Source organism: Lynx rufus, unplaced genomic scaffold, assembly GCF_022079265.1.
Source record: "Lynx rufus isolate CCGP_SWC_20201006 ecotype Redwood Valley unplaced genomic scaffold, mLynRuf1.p SCAF_7, whole genome shotgun sequence".
Classification (NCBI taxonomy): Eukaryota; Metazoa; Chordata; class Mammalia; order Carnivora; family Felidae; genus Lynx; species Lynx rufus.
Window position 1 is genome coordinate 117,637,281 of NW_025814889.1, and position 21,276 is coordinate 117,658,556.

Below are 21,276 nucleotides of genomic sequence, written 5' to 3' on the forward strand. Positions count from 1 at the left end.
AAGCCTCAGATGATGTTAATGTTCTTCCAGAGAAGATTTATGCTTGCTTTTACTAGATGTATGAAGACACTGTCACTCCAGGATCCCATTATTCCAGTGTGAGAAATTGAGATAATTTGAAGCTGGGATGCTCTCTTGTTGAATTATTTTCCATTTGCCCTAATTCCTGGGATACAGCCCCTTCTGGCTTCCCACCCTTGGTGGTCCTGGATACTAATCTGTGTTGCTTGAGTTCTCAGGACTGTCAGAAACATCACTCAGCTTCTCAACTTTCCTCTCCAGAAATGACAAAAGTTCTCAGTGGAGAAAATAGCTCTAATGCCATTCTGTATTCCCTGGGCTGTCTTCCCAAGAGCCAGGTGATACTCTTTTCTCTTTACATTTTCATGAGCTTCTTTGCTTACAGACGAAAAAAGTATTTTTTCAGCTTTGTTTATTTATTTATTTATTTATTTATTTATTTATTTATTTATTTAATGACAGAGAGAGTGAGTGAGCACAAGTGGGGCAGGGACAGAGAGAGAGAGAGAAAGAGAGGGAGAGAGAGAGAGAATCCCAAGCAGGCTCCACACTGTCAGCACAGAGCTCAACATGGGGCTTCAACTCACGAACTGAGCCATGAGATCCTGACCTGAGCAGAAACCAAGAGTTGGATGCTTAACCAACTGAGCCACCCAGGCATCCCTTTTACCAGCTTTTCTAGTGGTCTCTAGTGAGGACAATTTTTACAGATTACCTGTTACTGAAAGCAAAAGGCCTAATGATTATTTTTTTAAAAATCTATTTCTTATTTAATTTTATTGTTTTGTTTACTGATTACTTTTGGAGACTATTGTTTTGTTGTATTTTATACTCTGTTTAATTATAAATGAGATAAATACAATTTACTGATTCATTGAAAAAAAGTTTTATTTCTAAAGAACTAATCAATACTGGAGCATGATCCATTTATAAATAGAAAAATCTACATTTATGTAGGGAGGGATTGTTCCCATTTAGACAAATAAATTCTTATAACGTTTCCAACATTGTTATTATCATCATCTCATTGGCACATAAAACACAAAGTACAAATCATTCTTGTGTATTAATTATGGCAATCTGATTCAAAATGTTTATTGGACTGTTTATTAAGTAATGCATTATTTAGTTTAAGTTATTAAACTAGCATTTTAAAATAGGAAACTAGCATTGCCATATATTTAACTCAAACCAACCTTCCCCGATATTTGCCCAAATCTATAGGCTTTTACACTGTTTTCTGAATGCTTTACAATGGACTTTATAGTATGTAGAAAGACCAGTCTCTTTACCATAATATTACCTTGTTAATAATGAATAGTTTTAATTATTTGTCATACTGCAAGATGCTTTTAAATGAACTTATATAAAGATCAAATGTAATTATATGGAAGAAACAATTTGGTATTTAGTCAACTTCTAAGTGTTGAATCATTTCTAAAATCATGAGTAATTAAAAAAGTAACCAATTAAGTGTAACATTTTTTAGGATTATGATTCACTGCTATGTTTACATTTTTTCCTTCCTTCTTTTATTTCCTCTGGTCCTTCCTTCTTTCCCTTTGTTTCTTCTCTCCTACTCTCTCCTCTTCTTCCTACTTTACTCTTTTTTCTCCTCTTCTTCCTTCTTCTCTTCCCTCCCTTCCTCTTCCATTCCTTCTTTCCTTCTTTTCCTCTTCCTCCCCCCCTTTCTCCCCCCACAGAGATATCTTTAAGGAAAGGGACTGGTGAATTCCTTGAGACTTCAAAAGGGAGCCTGGAAATTCTCCCAATATTGAAGGTATTGCAAAAATATTTTAGAAAATATACTTAAAGACATGAATTTAAATTTTCAAATAATATTATATTTATAAATATGTAATGGTTAATTATAGAAGTAATTTTGAATATTTAATATTTGAGATTTTATGGTTTTTACATACATTGCAAACTACAGGGGATGTTTTCTAGTTTTTGCATTAACTCTAGAAAAAAAATCCAATCAGGTTTAAAAATAACCTAGTAAATTCTCTTAAAAGGATTTGTAGTTATATTACTATTGGTATTTTGAATGTGTTGTGATTCATGGACTCATAAAGCAGAGACGTTCTGCTCAGCATATGCCTCTGACCAGTTCTGTGTGTTATTACCTGTTGAAAATGCACTTAGAACAGGCCCTGGCACATGGCAAGTTCTCAGTGATTGTTAGCTTAAGAGGAGAAAGGGGTGAGGGAGATAAATGGCCATTCCTCTTCTTGATTACTTGTTTTTTTAGAATATTTGAATTATTTCTGTACATCAAGGATTGTGTTGTTCCATAGATCTGAATGGGAGTGTAGGACACTGTGTCATATATGCTATAAACATTTATTTATTTATAGACATGAACCTAGAATAGCATTTTGCCAAGTCTGTCCTATGTGATGCTGATACTATACTTCAGAAAAGGTTGCCAGGGTCTAACTTTGAGTGATGTTGGATTAAATGCAATAGGTCCCTTACTGTAAGACTTCTCAGAGGCATTCATTTGCTTCCGAGTATTGTGGTTTTCCCAAGAAGAAGATATAGAATATCATATATTCTATTATCTGAAAATAAAGCCCATTTTACCCCCTATAGAATAGCTACTTAGGATACTAATGCTTCTGGACTACTGTTGAAAAATACTTTTCTAGAGAGGAAGCCAGTGATCTATATTTTGGTTTGCCTGATTAACTGAAAAACTACAATTTTAATTTTTTTAAGTGTTTATTTATTTTTGAGAAAGAGAGAGAGAGAGAGAGAGAGAGCCTGAGTGGGGTAGGACAGAGAGAGAGGGAGACACAGAATCTAAAGCAGGCTCCAAGCTCTGAGATGTCTGCACAGAGCCCAATGCAGGGCTTGAACCCACGAACCGTGAGATCATTACCTGAGCTGAAGTTAGACACTTAACTGACTGAGCTACCCAGGTGCCCCAAAACTACAATTTTAAATTACAAAAGTTTTATTAGCAATTTTACTATATAGACTGAAATGCTATTTTTTTTATATTCTCTTCTAGGTATTTTTTTTTAGCATAGTAGCATTCTGGTATTTTTTTACTAAATATTATTCCATCAGCACTTTTCTTATTGCTAGATATTAATGATATTAATACTTGTAATTACCATATTTTCTCTGAAAAATCAACTTGAAATATATGACATCAAATTGTAAAGAATATTATAAGGAAGACCCATTTCCCCATCAGAGCTTAAGAAAAAATACATTATTAACACAGCTGGAACTCTTCTCCACTAAGGAGTGACCCCCGCCCCCGATCACATCACCTTTCCTCCTGCCTAGGAGTAACTGGTATTCTAAATATAGTGATATAAATTCTAGGCATACTTTTTTTTACATGTGTGTGTATTCCTAGGCAGTAGGGAGTATTGTTTTTAAATATAATATAATATAATATAATATAATATAATATAATATAATATATCTAATATTATATATTTACATATATTTAATACATAATATAGCAAATAATATATACAATATCATATATATTACATACATATGTCATACTGTGTGTACTCTTCTGCAGCTTGCTTTTTATCTCAGTATTCTTGTGTTTGTGAGATTCGCTCCAGTTGATTTGTGTGGTCATAGTGATGATTTTCGCTACCACATCCAACTTTTGCTCAATGTTGCACAGTAAGCAGATTTGAACTCAAGTGTGTTGCCTTCCAACATCCAGGCATTTAGTCACTATGCTATGTTGCCTTTTGATTAAAAAAAAAGTGTCTTCAGGACATTTGTATAAAAGATATTTTTCTAATGCATAAAATATGCATGTCCTATAACTATGGTTATGGTAGTCCTATAACTATATATATGTGGTAGTCCTATAACCTATAACTATAACTATAAAATATGGTAGTCCTATAACTACCAATCAAATATCATGAATGTAATGGAGGACTGGAGGATCATTCTGAATTTACTTTCTTCTGAAGATTATAGGTTTTAAGGGATGCAGGTCTGAGTTCTTTATGTAGTATTGTGTCTTAGAAGAGCTAGAATTGAGAAATCTTTTTATTTTTATTATTCATTTATTTATTTATTAAAATTTTTTAAATGTTTATTTTTGAGAGAGAGAGAGAGAGAGAGAGAGAGAGAGAGAGAGTGTGAGAGAGTGGGGGAGGGGCAGAGAGAGAGGGAGACACAGAATCCAAAACAGGTTCTAGGCTGTACGCTGTCAGCACAGAGCCGGACAGGGGCTTAAACCCACAAACTGTGAGATCATGACCTGAGCTGAAGTCCAATACTCAACTGACTGAGCCACCCAGGTGCCCCTAGAGTTAAGAAATCTTAAACTGAGAACAGAGTGTTTGAAATTCACAAGAGATTGAGGAGGCATAATAGCTGTCTGCCAATGGTTTTCCAGGGATCACTTACAGTGCTTGCTAAATATACAGCTTCCTATTTCCCACTCTAGACATATTGAATCATAATTTCAGGTGTGGGGGTCTTAAAGTTTGTAATTCCAGATATTTTCCTCTTAAAATTCCCCCCAGATAGATTCTTTTTTAAATCTTTTTTTTTTTTTTTTTTAATGTCTATTTTGAGCAAGAGAGAGACAGAGTGCGAGAGGGGCTGGGGCAGAGAGAGGGAGACAAAGAATCCAAAGCAGGCTCTGAGCTGTCAGCACAGAGCCCCATGTGGGGCTCTAACTCATGAACTGTGAGATCATTACCTCAGCCTAAGTCAGACGCTTAACCAACTGAGCCACCCAGGCTCCCCGCCCCAGGCCCCCGCAGGTAGATTCTTAAGGAACCTAGAATTTGAGACTCACTGGCTCTGTGGGCCAGCACTTATTTTCTGAGGCTTCATAGGGTAGGAATAAGAATACTAGTAGAGGGGTGCCTGGGTGGCTCAGTCAGTTAAGTGACCGACTCTTGATTTTGGCTCAGGTCATGATCTCAGGACCGTCGGATCGAGCTTTGTATCGGGCTCTGTGCTGAGCATGGAGGCTGCTTGTGATTCTCTCTCTCTGCCTCACTCTCTGCCCCTCCCCCGCTTATGTTTGCTCTTGCTGTCTATCTCAAAATAAATAAATAAACATTAAAAAGAAAGAATATTAGCAGAAGTTACCAAGGGCAACGTGCTGGGGCATATGGTAGATGTAGTAGAGGTGGTTCATTGGTGTGGTGTAAGGGCACAGCAATTGGTGTTGGAGCACCCATAGTTGAATCTTGGCTCTAATATTGACTGTGTGATCTTGAACAAATTATTTTATCTGTTTGAATGTAAGTGTCCTTACCTGCAAAATATAACAATAGTACCTATTCTACTGGTATTATTTAAGTTATATACGTTTAAATGAGATATTGGTAACACTGTGGAAACCAGTACCTGGCACATGACAGCTACTCAGTTTTTCTCCTATGTTTTATGTAGAGCAGCGAATCTTAATTTAGGGTCTCAGATCCATCTGAAAGGGAATTAAGTGGAGAGAAGGAATAAGAACTTATTGTAAGGAAAATCCAAAATCCATATGTTGACCTAGAGGAGACTCTAGGTGGGATAAATTATAGATCTTGCATATGTACATGTAACTATTTAAAAAAATATGAGGTGTGGGCGCCTGGGTAGCTCAGTCGGTTGAGCATCTGACTTCGGCTCAGGTCATGATCTCACAGTCTGTGAGTTTGAGCCCCACATAGGGCTCTGTGCTGATAGCTCAGAGCCTGGAGCCTGCTTCAGATTCTGTGTCTCCTTCTCTTTCTGCTCCTCTCCTGCTCATGCTCTGTCTCTCTCTGTCTGAAAAGTAAATAAACATTAAAATAAAATTTAAAAAAATATGAGGTGCTTATCATAATTACATTAAAAGCTTATTTAAAAGTTTTACTGAAGGGGCGCCTGGGAGTCTCAGTTGGTTAAGCATCCAACTTCAGCTCAGGTCATGATCTCATGGTTCACCAGTTTGAGTCCCAAGTCAGGCTCTGTGCTGACAGCTCAGAGCCTGGGGTCTTCTTTGGATTCTGTGTCTCCCTCTCTCTCTGCCCCCCTCCCCACTCATACTCTGTCTCTGTCTCTGTCCCTCTCTCTCTCTCAAAAATAAACATTAAAAAAACAATGTAACAAATTTTATACCTTTAGTCAAAGATTAAAAGCAATCCCTTTATACTGATGTAACAGCATAGGATATCTGTCATTCTTCTGTTCAACATGTCCTAGAGGTCTTAGCTGAAGAAGAAAGAGGATAAAGAAAGCAGAAAAAAGGGCACAAGGACTATAAAGGAAATACCAACCTTGTATTTATTCCCAGACTAGTACAATGCATTACGCATTTTTAGTAATAGCAGTCTAAATGCCCATCGGCAGAAGAGTAGATAAATAAATTGTAACATATTCCTCAGCATTGCACTGTTGCACTGTGGTCACGAGGATGAATGAACTAGTGTGGGCTCGAACTGGAGTCAGCTTGACATCATTGCCATTCCCTTCTTTAGTCACCTTTGGGTCTCAGGGGAAAACCTGGAACTGCATTTCCCAGCATCTCATTGCCATGTGATTCTAGGTTAGTCTTCCAATGAGGCGCATTTGCATGAATTTATAACAGAAGGAAGACAGAGTTCTTATTCGGCAGTGGCAGATGGAAGAAGTTCATTTGCCAGCCCTGCTGAGCAAGCTCTTGCGACTCACTTGATCCAGTGTAGTAGACACAGTTGTCGTCAGCCACCTAGGTTCATGCACGGAGGCTTGTGCATGCAGCAGAATGGTCACTGACAGCTCCCTTGGCCTTTGTTCCCCCCAGCCTTCCAACGGTGATAGACACCTCTAATTCTGTGTATCAAATCCCTTTCTGCTTAGAGTATCTGGAGTCGTTCTGCTTTCCCAACCAAACTGACACATTAAGTTACATACACTCCCATGGAAAGTTTTCGACAACGTGTGTTTGAGTGTATAAAGTGAACTCCAAAATTTTCTGACAGAATTAAAAAATAGGCAAAGCAATATTGCATATTGTTAATGGATGCATACCCATGTAGTAAAAGTTTAAAAACATGCAAAAGAACAGTAAAAACCAAATTCAAGCACAGTGGCTTCCTTTAGGAGCAGAGAAGCATAGTCGTTGTGGACACTTGTATGGAGGATTTCAGTTATCTGCATGTATGCATTTACGTTATTTTCTAAAAATTTTCTGGAGTGATACGGAAAATTTGAAAGTATGAATAAAGCTGGATGCTCTTTATATTATTCTTTATATTTATCCCTCTGTGAGAGTAATTATAATGAAAAGGTATCTAGTTTTTGAAAATCATGATATTTGCCATTGGATTTGATGGCCTCTAAGTCTAAATTTCCAGCTCTGAGATTTAAAAAAAATAATAACTTCCAAAATGAAGTGTGTGAGATGACAGATTATGTAAGTTATATTGTAAACATTTACCGATAAATTTGGTACAATCAGAATTTTGAAACTATGAAAGGAAGATATATATATGTTTGTGAAAAGTTTATTTTATATTTGGAAAAATTATGAAGTGTATTTATTATTTCACTTTTATCAGTAGTACTCCACATTTAACTGAAGACAAATACATTTAGTAAAAAATACAACATGGTTGATATTGGATAGACTATTTAAATTTGTTATTTGGTTCGAGTTATTATTAAAAGAAGTTTGGAAATGTCATATATGATTTTCCTTTAAGTGTTATTTTTCTGTCTTGTTTATAAAATTACTTTAGAAAAAACCCGTGGAACAGTTATTTTTGGCTTATGAACTTCTTGACAAAGCAATTGGTGGGATAAATTTGAATTGCAAGTTAAGTACTTTGCCAAATGGATCATCAGTGATTGACCATTGCTATGCCAAGGTAAACAGGGAAACTCTTACATTAGATTTAAGTGCTACTTAGCTTGGCAGAGGGCTGGCCTTGCAAGTAGGTGAGTAAAGCATGATTTGTGGTGGCTTCACTCTCACAGGCCAGAAATCTATTCCCCCCTTCCCAGAAGAAATCAAGAAGAGTGAGGAGTCTTTAAATTTGTTATCAAAGAGGCCACTGGTGAACCTGAAAAGCAGGTTTATTAGCATGCAAACCAGATTGCTAAGGGTTGAAAAGTGAGCAGAATTTAATAGCTTTGAGTAAAATAATAACTTGAGTGATAATAGGATAGAGCTATTTTTAGTATGTTTTGATAATTGCATTTCTTTTTTATTTTTACTTCAATTCTACCAAAGTATACCCAGGATACAGATGGAGACATCTGCAAACCAGTCACATCGAATAGTTTCATGATGGATTTACATCTTGAACTAATTCAAGCCCAGCACCGAATAGCTGTTGTGCTTCTTGACCAATTGCAAGGTAGTCGTCATCAAAGCAAATAATTTGTCCTGCATCAATTTTAAGATAAGTTCAAGTATAGAATCAACTTAATTTGTTAGTTATCCTCTTGTTGACAGAGTGTTTTCCAGATAAATTTCATTATTTTCTTTTCTTTTCCCTGATTAATATCAATAGATACCTTTCATTATTGCTTTATACCCTGCATAGCAAATCCTTTAGTAAACTTCTAAAAAATTAAATTAATTTTGTTTGAATTATAGCAAATTATTGATATTTTTTAATTAAATCAGCCAAATATAATTATTGAGTGCCTACTTAGATCCAGGAACCATATTATATTTTGTATAAATAAGATACAACCTCTAATTTTGAGCTTCTAGAGACATAAGCCAATTGTAACAGTTTAGATTAATAAATGTAACAGAAGTGGGCTCAGAATGTTTGTTATAGGTACACAGAAGAGGAGAATCTATAATAGACAAGAGTCAGGGATGGCTTCCTAGAAGAGGTGATAGTTGACCAGAAGGCTAGTAAATATCTTTATGATGAAGAGTGAAAAGAAAGCAGTCATTTGGAGAGAGAAAATAGCCTTTAGCAAGCTGGAAACCAAACAGTAATATCGTGCAGTTTAGGAATTGCTGGAATTCTCTTATGGTGGAATAAAGAGCACATGTGGGAAAATGACATAGACAAGCCTGCCAAGGTAGACTCCAGTTACATCTAAATGGCTGGGGGGTTTATATTTACCCTGGAAGCTACTGAAGACCTTAGAAAGACATCTCTGACAGCAACTTCAGAACACACAGGACTTGGATCTAACTTCTTTTGGTCTTATTATTAGGTAAAGGAGTCAAAACATTTTTTAAAAAGATGTCAATAATAATACCAGTGTGCATATAGATAACACGTTTGAGTTTCAAAATAAGATTTAACATCATTATGTCTAAAAACTGAGGTTAAATTCTGATAAAGGTAAGTTACTCTTGGCATGATTATATAGCCAAATATTCATTTAACTACTACTACAGTATAAATTACTAATTATAGAATAGAATCAAGTGTTGCTGCCTAATATAACCTCTGATTTCTGTCTAAAGCATTCTAATTTGAAGGGATACATACACCCCAATATTTATAGCAGCATTATCAACAGTAGCCAAATCATGGAAAGAGCTCAAGTGTCCATCGACTGGTAAATGGATAAGGATGTGTCACACACACACACACACACACACACACACACACACACACACACACACTGGAATATTAGTCAGCCATAAAAAAGAATGAAATTTGTGATTTATAATGATGTGGATGGAGCTAGAGAGCATTATGCTAAGCAAAACAAATCAGAAAAAGACAAATACCGTATGATTTCACTCATATGTGGCATTTAAGAAACAAAACAAACAATCATAGCGGGGAGAAAAGGCCAACCAAGGAACAGACTCTTAACTATAGAGAACAAACTGATGGTTACCAGAGGGGAGGTGGGTAAGGATGGGTTAAATAGGTGATGGGGATTAAGGAGTGCACTTGTGATGAGCACCGGGTGTTGTATGTAAGTGTTGAATGACTAATTTGAATACCTGAAGCTAATATTACACTGTACATTAACTAACTGGAATTTAAATAAAAACTTAAAAAAATAAAGCATTCAGATGTCATATCATATATACAACTAAATAAATTTAATCAAGTGCTAGTTAATTAATTAATTTTTGAGTACAAACATTTTCCTCCAGGTCAGTAAGATATAATTGACAGATAACATTGTGTAAGTATAAGTTGTACAACTGTTTAGATTTGATACACTAATATATTGCAAAGTGATTACCATCGTAGCATTAGCTAATGCCTCCATCATGTCACATAATTATCATTTCTTTTTTGTGGTATGAACACTTAAGATTTACTTTCTTAGCAACTTTCAAGTATATACTACAGTATTATTAACTATAATCATCATGCTATACATTAGATCCCTAGAACTTATTTATCTTATAACTGAAAGTTCATAGCCTTTGACCAACATCTCTCCATCTCCTCCCAGTCCCCCTCCAGCCCCTGGTAACCACCACTCTGTTTCTATGAATTCAGCTTTTTTAGATTCCACATATAAGTGATATCACACAGCATTTGTCTGATTTATTTCAGTAGTGTTATGCCCTCAGAGTCCATTTGTCTGATTGCAAATGGTAGGATTTCTTTCCTTCTCATGATTGAATAATATTCCATGGTGTATATATATATAGTGGTGGTATTTTTTATACCACATATTCTTTATCCATTCATCCATTGACAGACACTTTAGGTTATTTCCATATCTTGGCTATTGTGAATAATGCTGCAGTGAACAGGGGAGTGCAGATATCTCTACAAGATCTTGTTTTCATCTCCTTTGGAGATACACCTGGAAGTGGGATATCTGGATTGTATGGTAGTTCTATTTTTAATTTTTTGGATGAGCCTCCATAGTATTTTCCACAGTGGCTGAATGAACCTACATTCCCACCAACATTGTACAAGGGTTTCCTTTGTCCTACATCCTCGCCAACATTTGTTATCTCTTGTCTTTTTTGATAGCTGTTCTAGCAGATGTGAAATGATAACTCATTGTGGTTTTGATTTGCATTTTTCTGATGATTAGTGATGTTGAGCATCTTTTCATGTACCTGTTGGCCATTTGTATGTATTCTTTGGAAAAATGTCTATTCAGATCCTCTGTCCATTTTTAATTGGATTATTTGTTTTTTTCGCTATTGAATTGTAGGAGTTCTTTTTTTTTTATATGAAATTTATTGTCAAATTGGTTTCCATACAACACACAGTGCTCATCCCAACAGGTGCTCTCCTCAATGCCCATCACCCGCTTTCCCCTCCCCCCACCCTCTATCAACCCTCAGTTTATTCTCAGTTTTTTTTTTTATATATGAAATTTATTGACAAATTGGTTTCCATACAACACCCAGTGCTCATCCCAAAAGGTGCCCTCCTCAATACCCATCACCCACCCTTCCCTCCCTCCCACCCCCCATCAACCCTCAGTTTGTTCTCAGTTTTTAACAGTCTCTTATGCTTTGGCTCTCTCCCACTCTAACGTCCTTTTTTTTTTTTTTTTTTCCTTCCCCTCCCCCATGGGTTCCTGTTAAGTTTCTCAGGATCCACATAAGAGTGAAACCATATGGTATCTGTCTTTCTCTGTATGGCTTATTTCACTTAGCATCACACTCTCCAGTTCCATCCACGTTGCTACAAAAGGCCATATTTCATTTTTTCTCATTGCCACGTAGTATTCCATTGTGTATATAAACCACAATTTCTTTATCCATTCATCAGTTGATGGACATTTAGGCTCTTTCCATAATTTGGCTATTGTTGAGAGTGCTGCTATGAACATTGGGGTACAAGTGCCCCTATGCATCAGTACTCCTGTATCCCTTGGGTAAATTCCTAGCAGTGCTATTGCTGGGTCATAGGGTAGGTCTATTTTTAATTTTCTGAGGAACCTCCACACTGCTTTCCAGAGTGGCTGCACCAATTTGCATTCCCACCAACAGTGCAAGAGGGTTCCCGTTTCTCCACATCCTCTCCAGCATCTATAGTCTGCTGATTTGTTCATTTTGGCCACTCTGACTGGCATGAGGTGGTATCTCAGTGTGGTTTTGATTTGTATTTCCCTGATGAGGAGTAACATTGAGCATCTTTTCATGTGCCTGTTGGCCATCCAGATGTCTTCTTTAGAAAAGTGTCTATTCATGTCTTCTGCCCATTTATTCACTGGATTAATTTGTTTTTTGGGTGTGGAGTTTGGGGAGGTCTTTACAGATTTTGGATACTAGCCTTTTGTCCAATATGTCATTTGCAAATATCTTTTCCCATTCCATTGGTTGCCTTTTAGTTTTGTTGGTTGTTTCCTTTGCAGTGCAGAAGCTTTTTATCTTGATGAGGTCCTAATAGTTCATTTTTGCTTTTAATTCCCTTGCCTTTGGAGAAGTGTCAAGTAAGAAATTGCTGTGGCTGAGGTCAGAGAGGTTTTTTTTCTGATTTTTCCTCTAGGGTTTTGATGGTTTCCTGTCTCACATTCAGGTCCTTCATCCATTTTGAGTTTATCTTTGTGAATAGTGTAAGAAAGTGGTCTAGTTTCATTCTTATACAAGTTTCTTTCCAGTTCTCCCAGCACCATTTGTTAAAGAGACTGTCTTTTTTCCATTGGATGTTCTTTCCTGCTTTGTCAAAGATTAGTTGGCCATACTTTTGTGGGTCCAATACTGGAGTCTCTATTCTATTCCATTGGTCTACGTGTCTGTTTTTGTGCCAATACCATGCTGTCTTGATGATTACAGCTTTGTAGTAGAGGTAAAGTGTGGGATTGTGATGCCTCCCACATTGGTTTTCTTCTTCAAAATTACTTTGGCTATTCAGGGCCTTTTGTGGTTCCATATGAATTTTAGGATTGCTTGTTCTAGCTTTGAGAAGAATGCTGGTGCAATTTTGATTGGGATTGCATTGAATGTGTAGATTGCTTTGGGTAGTATTGACATTTTAACAATATTTATTCTTGCAATCAGAAGAATAAACTTCCATTTCTTTGTATCTTCTTCAATTTCCTTCATAAGCTTTCTATACTTTTCAACATACAGATCTTTTACATCTTTGGCTTAGGTTTACTCCTAGGTATTTTATGATTCTTGGTGCAGTTGTGAATGGGATCAGTTTCTTCATTTGTCTTTCTGTTGCTTCATTATTAGTGTATAAGAATACAACTGATTTCTGTACATTGATTTTGTATTCTGTGACTTTGCTGAATTCATGTACCAGTTCTAGCAGACCTTTGGTGGAGTCTATCAGGTTTTCCATGTATTGTATCATGTCATCTGCAAAAAGTGAAAGCTTGACTTCATCTTTGCCAATTTGGATGCCTTTGATTTCATTTTGGTATCTGATTGTTGATGTTAGAACTTCCAACACTATGTTAAACAACAGCGGTGAGAGTGGGCACCCTTGTCGTGTTCCTGATCTCAGGGGGAAAGCTCTCAGTTTTTCCCCATTAAGGATGATGTTAGCTGTGGGCTTTTCATAAATGGCTTTTATGATGTTTAAGCATGTTCCTTCTATCCCGACTTTCTCGAGGGTGTTTATTAAGAAAGAATGCTGAATTTTGTCAAATGCTTTTTCTGCATCGATTGACAGAATCATATGGTTCTTTTCTTTTCTTTTCTTAATGTGATGTATCACATTGATTGATTTGCGAATGTTGAACCAGACCTGCAGCCCAGGAATGAATCCCACTTGATCATGGTAAATAATTCTTTATTTATGCTATTGAATTTGATTTGCTAGTATCTTGTTGGGAATTTTTGCATACATATTCATCAGGGATATTGGCCTGTAGTTCTCTTTTTTTGCGGGGTCTCTGGTTTGGGAATCAAAGTAATGCTGGCTTCATAGAATGAGTCTGGAAATTTTTTGGAACAGCTTGAGAAGGATAGGTATTATCTCTGCTTTAAATGTCTGGTATAATTCCCCAGGGAAGCCTTCTGGTCCTAGACTCTTATTTGTTGGGAGATTTTTGATAATTGATTCAATTTCTTCACTGGTTATGAGTCTATTCAAATTTTCTATTTCTTCCTGTTTGAGTTTTGGAAGTGTGTGGGTGCTTAGGTATTTGTCCATTTCTTCTAGGTTGTCCAGTTTGTTGGCATCTAATTTTTCATAGTATTCCCTGTTAATCCCTTGTATTTCTAAGGGATTGGTTGTAATAATTCCATTTTCATTCATGATTTTATCTATTTGGGTCCTCTCCCTTTTCTTTTTGAGAAGCCTAGCTAGAGGTTTATCAATTTTGTTTATTTTTTCAAAAAACCAACTCTTGGTTTCATTGATCTGCTGTACTGTTTTTTTTTTTTTTTTTTTTAGATTCTATATTGTTTATTTCTGCTCTGATCTTTATTATTTCTCTTCTTCTGCTGGGTTTGGGGTATCTTTGCTGCTCTGCTTCTGTTTCCTTTAGGTGTGCTGTTAGATTTTGTATTTGGGATTTTTCTTGTTTCTTGAGATAGGCCTGGACTGCAATGTATTTTCCTCTCAGGACTGCCTTTGCTACATCTCAAGGTGTTTGGATTGTTGTATTTTTATTTTCGTTTGTTTCCATATATTTTTTAATTTCTTCTCTAATTTCCTGGCTGACCCATTCATCCTTTAGTAGGATGTTCTTTAACCTCCATGCTTTTGGAGGTTTTCCAGACTTTTTCCTGTGGTTGATTTCAAGTTTCATAGCATTGTGGTCTGAAAGTGTGCATGGTATGATCTCAATTCTTTTATACTTATTAAGGGCCTGTTTTGTGGCCCAGTATGTGATCTATCTTGGAGAATGTTCCATGTGCACTCAAGAAAAAAGTATATTCTGTCACTTTGGGAGGCAGAATTCTAAAGTCCATCTGATCCAGTATATCATTCAGGGCCCTTGTTTCTTTATTTATTCTCTGTTGGATGTTCTATCCATTGCTATAAGTGGAGTATTAAAGTCCCCTGCAATTACCACATTTTTATCAATAAGGTTGCTTATGTTTGTGATTAATTGTTTGGGGGCTTCCAAATTCGGTGCATAGACATTTATAATTGTTAGCTCTTCCTGATGGATATACCCTGTAATTATTATATAATGCCCTTCTTCATCTCTTGTTACAGCCTTTAATTAAAAGTCTAGTTGTTCTAATATAAGTAAGACTGCTCCAGATTTCTTTTGACTTTCAGTGGCATGATAGATAGTTCTCCATCCCCTCACTTTCAATATGAAGGTGTGCTCAGGTCTAAAATGAGTCTCTTGTAGACAGAAAATAGGTGGGTCTTGTTTTTTTTTTTTTTTTTTTTTTTTATCCATTCTGATACCCTATGTCTTTTGGTTGGAGCATTTAGTCCATTTACATTCAGTGTTATTATTGAAAGATAGGTGTTTAGAGTCATTGAGATATCAGTAGGTTTCATGCTTGTAGTGGTGTCTCTGGTACACTGTGGTCCTTACAACATTTCACTCACAGAATCTCCCTTAGGATCTCTTGTAGGGCTGGTTTAGTGGTGATGAATTCCTTCAGTTTTTGTTTGTTTGGGAAAACCTTTATCTCTCCTATTCTGAATGACAGACTTGCTGGGTAAAGGATTCTTGGCTGCATATTTTTTCTGTTCCTCACACTGAAGATTTCCTGCCATTCCTTTCTGGCCTGCCAAGTTTCAGTAGATAGGTTTGCTACTAGCCTTATGTGTCTACCTTTGTATGTTAAGGCCCGTTTATCCCTACCTGCTTTCACACTTGATCTTAGCCAAAAGGCCGAGAAGCGATATCCCTAGCTGCTTTCAGAATTCTCTCTTTATCCTTGTATTTTCCCGGTTTCACTATGATATGTCATGCAGAAGATCAATTCAAGTCTGAAGGGAGTTCTCTGTGCCTTTTGGATTTCAATGCCTGTTTCCTTCCCCAGATCAGGGAAGTTCTCGGCTATGATTTGTTCAAGTACACCTTCAGCCCCTTTCTCTCTCTCTCTTCTTCTTCTGGAATTCCTATGATACGGATATTATTCTGTTTGATTGCATCATTTCATTCTTTAATTCTCCCCTCATACTCCTGGATTTTGTATCTCTTTTTCTCAGCTTCCTCTTTTCCCATAATTTTATCTTCTAATTCACCTATTTTCTCCTCTGCCTCTTCAATCCATGCTGTAGTCGTCTCCATTTTATTTTGCACCTTGTTTGTAACATTTTTAAATTCATCATGACTATTTTTTAGTCCCTTGATCTCTGTAGCAATAGATTCTCTGATGTCTTCTATGCTTTTTTCAAGCCCAGCAATTAGTTTTATGACTATTATTCTAAATTCTTGTTCTGTTATATTGCTTAAATCGGTTTTAATCGATTTGTTAGCTGTCGCTACTTCCTGGAATTTCTTTTGAGGAGAATTCTTCCGTTTCATCATTTTGGCTAGTTTTCTGTCCCTTTTGCATTTTAAAAGCTTGTTGTATGCTCTGCGCCTGCGAGCACCTGCTGTATTAAAGGAGGGTCACATACTGGCCAGGGCCTGGCCCTTCAGGAGGTGTTTTTTCGGGTCTTGTTACTTGCTCTCTGTTGTTGTGACTTTGGTTATTTTATTACCCTACTCATAATAATATTTTGGCCCCTCTACCAGATATGCCTTGATTTGTTCATTGGAGTAGCCCTGTAAAGGGAAACAGATGGACAAACAGGAGACAAAAATACGCAAACACACAAATAACACAAACAAACAAACAAACAAAAACCCCTAAAGACTAAAAACAAAAAACCCCAAAACACCAACTACAAGTAAAGAAGAGGGTGGAGGTGGTGCTTATGGAAGAGCACATACAAAGAGAGAAATGACTGGGGTGGGGGGGAGGGAATTAAAAATAAATATTGGTTGGGCAGAGAGACTAAAAGGCTTAATCCAGAGAGGGAGAAAGGAAAATAAAGAAGGAGGTGGGGAAAACGAAATGAGGATAAAGTTGCCCAGACAGAGAAACTATATGGCTTGAAAATTCCAGAGAGAGAAAGGAGTATAAAGAAGGAGGTGTAGAACATGTATCAAGACAATGGATTAAATATGTCTGTTTAGACAGACCAATAACCAGAGTAACCAGCCTAGGGGAGGGAAGAGATAAGGAGGAGAAATGGGGGAGGGGGAAGAATATATCTATATATCCAGAATTGACCTAGAGTTAATCCAGGCAATACTGCATTGCTTGTCGGTGGTAGCTGTCCTCAGGGTCTGTGCCGCTCCGGTGGATAGGCAGTTACCCAGTGCAAGGGGGCGTGGTTTGGTGTGGTCGGAACCCACCTCCACTAGGAGCCCTGGAAGTGATCCCTGAGGCCCCACCTTGGTGGTGGTGGGGGCAGGGGCAGAATGGTGATCCCCCAGTCTGTTCACGGATCCCGACCTGGTGAACTCTGTTTGAGTGGTCCTCACTGTACTGCGGGCACAGACGGGGGGTGGGGGGGGACACAGTCTTTCTTACTCCGCCAACCCCCCTGACCCTGCACTTGGCTAGGATTCAAAGTCCCGCTCTGTGAGCTCTGACGCTGGGGAAGTGCCTCTGAATGTGGTGATATATGGTCCCGGCTGGCTTTGTGCCGCCGCACTTCACGGAGGACCGCCTTCTCTTACCACGACTGAGTCTCTGCCCTTGCCGCCTGAGACCCCCGCCATGGCGGATGGCGGACACAGGCAGGCTTTGTCTTTTCCCACAGCACTCCAGGGACTCAGCGGCAGTATCCTCCTGCAGACTGAGCCCCTGGCCCAGCCGCTGTGCCCGGGGGTGGCGGATGCAGGCAGGTTCTGTGCTATTGCGCAGCCCTCCAGGGAGGGAACCACTTTCTCCAGCTGCGGACTGAGACTCTGACCTACCACCACACCGAGGCCTGGCTGCCCCCCTCCCCAGGTGCGCGAACAGAGGCCGGCCCCATCCGAAGAAAGCCGCAGTTAGAGATTGGATCCCTCTCAGTCTCAGTCCCAGGTCTATCTCCTGTACCCATAGGTCCGGTCCTGCACTTTTCTATCCGCTCTTTCTCTTCCCTTTGTCTCTCCACAGAAGGGGGTCCCTCCCTTCCATGCTCACGTGGCCTTTTTTTTCTTTTTTTTTTTTTATCTCCCCCAGTCGCAGTTACCCACCTATCTTTTTTCCAGCTTTCCCATTTTCTTCCTAGTAGATTCAGTCTCTTTCCTCCCAGGCCCTGGTGTTCAAAGTCCTTTGGCTTCTATACTTCTTTGAGAGACAGGGGAAGTATGGATTCCCCCTACTTCTCTGCCATGTTGGCCGCCCTCCAGCAACTACGAGTTCTTTAAATATTTTGGGTATTAATCCTTATCAGATATATGATTTGTAGATATTTTCTTCCATTTTGTAGGTTCCCTTTTCATTTTGTTGGTTATTTCTTTTGCTGTGCAGAGCTTTTTCATGTGATGTACTCGTATTTATTAATTTTGTTATTACTTGTGCTTTTGCTGGCAGATCAAAAAAAAAAAATCATTGCCAAGACCAATGTCAAGAAGTGTTTTTTCTTCTAGGAGTTCTATGGTTTCAGTTTTTAGGTTTAAAATTTTAATCCATTTCAAGTTAATTTTTGTAAGTGGTGTAAAAGGTCCAATTTCCTTCTTCTGCATATGGATATCCAGTTTTCCTAACACCATTTATTAAGGAAACTGTCTTTTCCCTACCAAATATTCTTTGCTCCATTGTCTAGTGTTAATTGGACATATTTGCATGTATTTGTTTCTGTTCTATTAGTCTGTGTGTCTATTTTTATGCCAGTACCGTACGTGTTTTAATTACTATTGCTTTGCAGTGTAGTTTGAAATCAGGAAGTTCGATCCCTCCAGTTTTGCTCTTCTTTCTCAGGCACTTCTGTTTTTGTCCATGAATAGATGCTGAGTTTTTCTTTTTGCATGTGGAGGGGGGGAGGGATGACTTATGCTGCCATGATGCTTTGTCTTACCATATTAACAAAGTGTTTTCAGAATTATTAAACCAATACCACCATTAACAACAAAACTGCTAAGTAAATTTAGGACTTCTTTGCAGTTCATTTTGTCTTTAGAATATATCACATGTTAGAGAACTGTGTTCAAATTTACTTGAATTAATTTTATTTTTTCTATGGTGATGTTTCCCATTGGTATATACTTAGGACCACGTGCTTGTATTTGCATTCTGTTTACATAAAATTTCCCTTTTCTTTATTCTTTTATCCCTTTATAGTTTTCATCCTCTTACATTTTATTTTCAACATTTATACTGTTTCAAAGCCTGTTTCTTAAAAGACCTGCTGGATGTAGAGGGAAGCAAATAAAATGAAAACATTTCTGTGTCATCATATATATATATATATATATTTCAATCAGGCTACTTAGAATAAGAACTTTGAATATTCTTTGATTTTAAAATATTTGGACCACAAATGTATTTCAAAACGTGAATGGCATTTATGTGTCAGGTTTTCTTTAAGAAAACTAGCCTATAATTCTCACTTAGTAGCTATATTATCTTCTGTAGTAAAGTGGGGTCTGTTCACTTATAGAGTTAATAACTAGTTAATTCTCTAATTATTATCCATAAATCTTTCCAGGCTAAGTGATCCTCTGAGTTTTTATCAGAGACCATTTAATAATACTGATGGTAGACTTGAGCTCAAATTTAAATGGGCTTAGTTATTATTCCTTTGCAATATCTCTGGGACTCCTTGATGTTTTTCTCCACTTATTGAACTATCACCATAGCAAAGATTTTCATTTTTTCCTTCTTTCTTCATTCTTGCATGCTGCTGCCAGACTAATGTTGCCTAAATACTGCTTTTGTCATTCTCATTCAAGAACTTTACAGTGGTTGCCTGTTGATGATAGTGGCATTAAATATGACTTATCTGCGTTGGGCATTCAGAGTTTTCTTGAATCTCATCCTTCTTATCTCTATTATACTCATGAGAGCCTTCTTATCTCCAACTGTTATACTCATGAGAGTCATCACTTAGTTAGCACTTATAATACACCAGGTACTGAGAGAATGATGCATTATTTTCTGCTTTGTGTTGCTGTCTCCATGCAGAGAAATTCCCTTATCCTTCACCATTAAAGAAACTTTATATCCTTTAATGGTATCTGTTGGCATCTTTTCATCAGTCAATCATCATCTCATGGCATTAGCACAAATAATTAAAATAACAGGGGTTTATTGTCAGGTTACTACAAGTACCTTCACATACCTCCAAGAAACAAAATATTGCCTGATCTCCTGAGGACCAGATCTCAAAAATCAAAATCAGAGCAACATTCTCCATCTTCCTGGGCCAGCATACTTTTATTCTCTTCTCCATCATCCTCTCTTTCCTAGACCACAACGATGGCTCATCCCAACTGTACACCAGGATCTCTCACTGCCCATAGTCAGCTGGCAAGAATTCGTGTGTTAGTTGAAAATCTTGAGAGAGGCGAGTGGAGGTATTCTTGGGGTACTCAGAGATCTTGCAGGGATCATGGATGGAGCAGTTTTAAAAAGTTTATCAAAAGAGAAGTGAATAAAAGTAGGTTGGATCTTATTTATCAACTTTCAAGATGATTTTATTTAAGATGAGATAGCAAGTTAAATATTTTTATAATTTGAATATTTTTTATGTCCTCAGGCATACTGTGGCAAATAAAAGAGAGTTTGTCAATTAAACTGCATTTATTTATAGATTGTTGTAGATTTGTTTGAATTTTTATCTATTAATGAAAAAAGACATGACATATGAGAGGAAGTAATAATTTTGCAAATAGATAGTTACCCTTTAATGTTTAGAAAATATGCCCTTTTTTGGATACAAATCTAATTGTAATGGCAATCTTCTCCTTCTTCAGTTTTGCAGACTCCAGCTGCTAGCAAGCATGTATCTGCCAAAGATCCAAAAAAGCTGAAACAATCTAGAAGCATTGACTGTTTTACAGGTACTGTTTTTCCAAAAAATTTAAAGATAGTTTTTATGTTTCCCTTTTGGTAAAAATGTGTATTTTCTGTTTCAGAATTAAGTGTAATGAATAAAATAAAGAAGAATAAGCTGTCCAAAGCGATTTACTTGATGCAGAAAGCTCTTCTAGTATTTGAAAAAGATGCAGCCTCTACATGTTCACACAACTTTTTGATGGTAACAACATGCCATTCCTTTTTTTTTATTTTTTTACTCCTGACATACAGCCATTGTTAAATGAATGATTTAGTTCCCTTTGCTAAAAACAATGTGTTCGTTAGATTATGAACGTTTACGGTCCCTATATCTAGTCCTCTCTTTTGAGAAGTAGAATGGTTCTGAACAGGGAACTAATTTGTATTGCCAGTCCTGAACTCTCCTAAAATGATAGATCCTCTCACTGTATTTTCTCTTTGTAGGGGCAACTTACATTGGAAGCCAAATA

At 37.2% G+C, this 21,276-nt stretch overlaps 1 protein-coding gene across 1 annotated transcript in view; it reads left to right on the forward strand.

Annotated features, from left to right (window-relative positions):
• Positions 1 to 21,276, forward strand: part of CFAP54 (cilia and flagella associated protein 54) — a 290,869-nt gene that overhangs the window by 48,100 nt on the left and 221,493 nt on the right. Inside the window, exons 15-19 of the mRNA XM_047065944.1 lie at positions 1,725 to 1,801; positions 7,725 to 7,853; positions 8,219 to 8,345; positions 20,725 to 20,811; positions 20,887 to 21,008. Of these exons, the coding sequence (XP_046921900.1) occupies positions 1,725 to 1,801; positions 7,725 to 7,853; positions 8,219 to 8,345; positions 20,725 to 20,811; positions 20,887 to 21,008 (542 nt within the window). The remainder of the gene's footprint in view (positions 1 to 1,724; positions 1,802 to 7,724; positions 7,854 to 8,218; positions 8,346 to 20,724; positions 20,812 to 20,886; positions 21,009 to 21,276) is intronic.